A 3,244-nucleotide genomic window follows, 5' to 3' on the forward strand; every position below is an offset into this window, starting at 1 on the left:
GTAAAATTTTATAATTATTAATAATAAAAACAATACATAAATCTATCTCATAAATATATGCTTTTTACTTTTTAATATAAAGAATAAGTGCATTTAAAATATATCTATCTTATAAATATATGCTTTTTATTTTTTAATATAAATAAGAAGTCTATTTAAAAATATATTTGAGCTTAGAGTCTCCGGCTAGTATAATGTATAACTCTATTCATAGGTTATCAAAATTGAAATTTTGTTATTTCCACCCAAAAACTATTAGTACTAATGCTGGACTCTGAATCCATTTCCAAGTTAACCCGTAAAGCTAAACTGAAGCACAAAGTGTTGCGTGTCAATCATAAGCAAATTGTGGTTTGATTAGAAAAAGGCGCAGATATTCTCCTGTAATATCCGACGGAAGGGGCCTACTGTTCATCAGATATAATAACCATTTGATTCAAACATGTCATTATGTGGTGGGACATCCAATTTAAAGCAATAAGCTTTGTTGTCCATTATTAAATAAGAGTACAGTACAGAATGATTCCTCAAATCAACTGTGCTGTAAAGTCCCTAGACCAACAGATCCACAAAGGAAAGTATTTGGTGATGAGTGCAATTAACAGAAAGCACTGAACAGACTTGTCATAAATTTGTGATAAAAAATCTGATGCCCTGCAGAAAGTTCCAAGGAAATCAGAGTGTTTGATAAATGGAACATTATATTCTTTCGCCTGGGCTGCTTTTCCTTCCTTTTGCGTTCCTTTATGACTAAGTAACGATTCATAAAACATTATTTGCCCATTATTCAATCATGAAAAGGTCGGTAGCGAGAAACTTTGAAGGTAGAACATGCTTTTTTATTCCAACATTAACAAGTTTCCATGATAATGGTACAAGATTTACATATAACAGAGCCGCAACTTGATGACCATCATACAATAACTTTGATTCCTGTATTCTGCTATGACAATGACTTGCAAGCAGTGTATAGAAACCCAACTTCACTCAGTAAACAATGAACCTACGATATTGCCAAACAAAACTTAACATAATTTTGCTCAAATTCAAAGCTACTCTGCTCTTTATCTCTCGCATGCATTAATTTACTAGTCACACTAAACAGCCCATCTACTGGTAGACTACAAGCTATTATCAACACTCTATGGACAATCTAACACTAAACTGAAGAGGCCGCAGGAGTTCGTCCCTTCTGAGGCTCCGCTGTAGTTGTGGCAACATAAGTGTTCTCATAAGAACAATAATTTCCTCCGAAAAAACCAGCGTGGATGAGTAAGATGTAGAACAGCTTTGTTCCAGACACAATAATAAGAAACGATTCCAGCGTTATCTGAACACACATGCAAACTCACCAAACGTTACTGATAAAAAAACGCCATGACAGTAGGAAAACTCAGGCAGAGAATAGGACATTGGTGACGAATATGAGTGTCTGAAAGAAATAAAAGAGTAGTACTAAATACCAACTTTGTGTTTCGGCCGCCGATATGGATCTCCTTGCATCCCAATCTACAGTTTTTGTGAGTTAAAAATCATTAGTTCATTCTCAATTTGTAGATAAACCAGATGCCATAATTCAATTAATCCCTGATATATATGGTGTTAGTATACAGTATGTCATTTTGCAGCTAGTAAGTAGAAATCCCTATAATACTTAAAGAACTTATACTAGTTATATATAAATACATACATACCCCATAGCAAGTAATGTGAGCGCCCAAGCTGTCATGGAGGATCCGTTACTGGAAGCCAAGCTCTGTGCAGTCCAAACTCGGAGATGATGAAGCCCTGAAAGGCATGAAGCAGCTCCTACTACGGAGGCTATCAGAGCAAAAATAATCATGAAACCCGTCGCTTCATTCCCCATTGGAAAATACACTGGAAAAAATCCCACGGGAAGAGCTCTTCTACGACCTGCAACTTAATCATACAATCAGTCATGATGTATAGCACAAAAAATTACTTGTCCTATGATATCATTAATTTAAAGATTAACGAGTACCAATAAAGTAAGTGTGGTCGAGTGCGCTGTTGAGAACCCATCCGGCAATAGCACCAACAGTCAAATATATGCCCAAATTCAGCAGCAGGAGAAACCCCGCTAGAGACTTTACCACTCCCAACGCCATTAGAATTATACTATAGCTGCTCTCTAAATTGTAACTAATGACCAGACGGAGCTTAATTTGGAGACCGAAAAATATGAATTACTAATCTAGACTAAATTTTCAGAGGACAAGACCAAGCTGACAACTATGCCGGCAGGACGCAGGTAGGAATTAGTTAAACACTAGAGCACAGAACAGGTGTGGGATTTCTTCACAGAAATGAAGTTATACCTATAGAACATGAACTCCGGGGAGGAATTACTTGTATGCTTTCTGGCAACTTCTGCAGGTTTCTCCCAAAGGAAGAGACGACGTATTTATGGATGGGTGTAAAGCAAGTAAGCAAGCCTAAAAAGAAAGAGCTAGCGGGGACAGATAGCAGGCTGCCCCCACAATTGGGAAACAAAAGAACTGGCTGTACCATCTAATACAGCCGTTTATCCAGCGGCATGAAACTTTCTTTACAAGAAATCCAGAGTGCATGAAGGTATTTAGTGGGTGTCACCTTCAGAGGCCCCATTTGTCCATCCGTGGCAGCCTGAAAGGATGTTGCAGAAGCAATTCCATGCTTTTCTACTGGAAAGTAATTCTTTTTTGTTCCAAAAAGTATTTTCCGTTGTATTCAAATCGCACACACCGGATTTGAATTAGGAAAAATAGTATTGTTTATATTATTTTTCCTCGACTTTTCAACATTAATTTGAATCATCCTGGTCTACCATAGTTCCTTTAATGATAAACGCCGTCAGAAATGAACGGGTGTGGGGTTAGATTCATTGGTTTCTTTAATGATCATAAATGAACAGGGTGTGGGGTTCAATTTTGGGTGAGTATAACAGAATCGAATATTTGTAGTCGACGTTTTGCATGAGAGAAGCCTTCATAATTTCAATCCAAGATCACATTCGTACGATTTACAGAATCATTTATCGTAATACTGATATTTGTTTTTTAATAGGAATTGAGAATAGTTAATCTGAAAAGACTACTCCACTCCATAAAGCTTAAATTACATACATTATTTATTTAAGAGCTGAAAACAGATACATGAATTATTCAAGTTGGAATGAGTGGATATTTTATTTTTTTGAGTCAGGTGAATATATTTATATTATAAAAAAAATAATTTTAAATTG

The 3,244-nt window shown here is 36.1% G+C and overlaps 1 protein-coding gene across 3 annotated transcripts; it reads right to left on the minus strand.

Annotated features, from left to right (window-relative positions):
• Window positions 1–814: 814 nt before the first annotated feature.
• Window positions 815–2,714, minus strand: LOC149197401 (membrane protein PM19L-like). Of its 3 annotated transcripts, XM_089403912.1 has the most exons (5): window positions 2,340–2,453; window positions 2,003–2,150; window positions 1,695–1,914; window positions 1,464–1,509; window positions 815–1,330 (listed from the first exon to the last, which is right to left on the minus strand). In XM_089403912.1, the coding sequence occupies exons 2-5, from the start codon at window positions 2,127–2,129 to the stop codon at window positions 1,160–1,162; spliced, it is 564 nt and encodes a 187-aa protein (XP_089260038.1). In that variant the 5' UTR covers window positions 2,130–2,150; window positions 2,340–2,453; the 3' UTR covers window positions 815–1,159. The 3 variants fall into 3 exon arrangements, with proteins under 3 accessions (XP_089260038.1, XP_089260035.1, XP_089260036.1); XM_089403909.1 differs by lacking the exon at window positions 2,003–2,150 and having other exon boundaries at window positions 2,340–2,714; XM_089403910.1 differs by having other exon boundaries at window positions 2,003–2,477.
• Between the last annotated feature and the right edge of the window lie 530 nt (window positions 2,715–3,244).

This window comes from Pinus tabuliformis, chromosome 2_2 (assembly GCF_031772625.1).
Source record: "Pinus tabuliformis cultivar Carrire ecotype Pingquan chromosome 2_2, CPIR1, whole genome shotgun sequence".
Lineage (NCBI taxonomy): Eukaryota > Viridiplantae > Streptophyta > Pinopsida > Pinales > Pinaceae > Pinus > Pinus tabuliformis.

What these genes read in the sequence shown, in the direction of transcription:
- LOC149197401 (XM_089403909.1), bottom strand. Translation starts at nt 2,532, where the DNA reads ATGGTACAGCCAGTTCTTTTGTTTCCCAATTGTGGGGGCAGCCTGCTA. An exon ending in CCGGAGTTCATGTTCTATAG is followed by an intron (nt 1,915 to 2,339) that starts GTATAACTTCAT and finishes ATTAAGTTGCAG; the next exon opens with GTCGTAGAAGAGCTCTTCCC. An exon ending in CTCACATTACTTGCTATGGG is followed by an intron (nt 1,510 to 1,694) that starts GTATGTATGTAT and finishes CAAAAACTGTAG; the next exon opens with ATTGGGATGCAAGGAGATCC.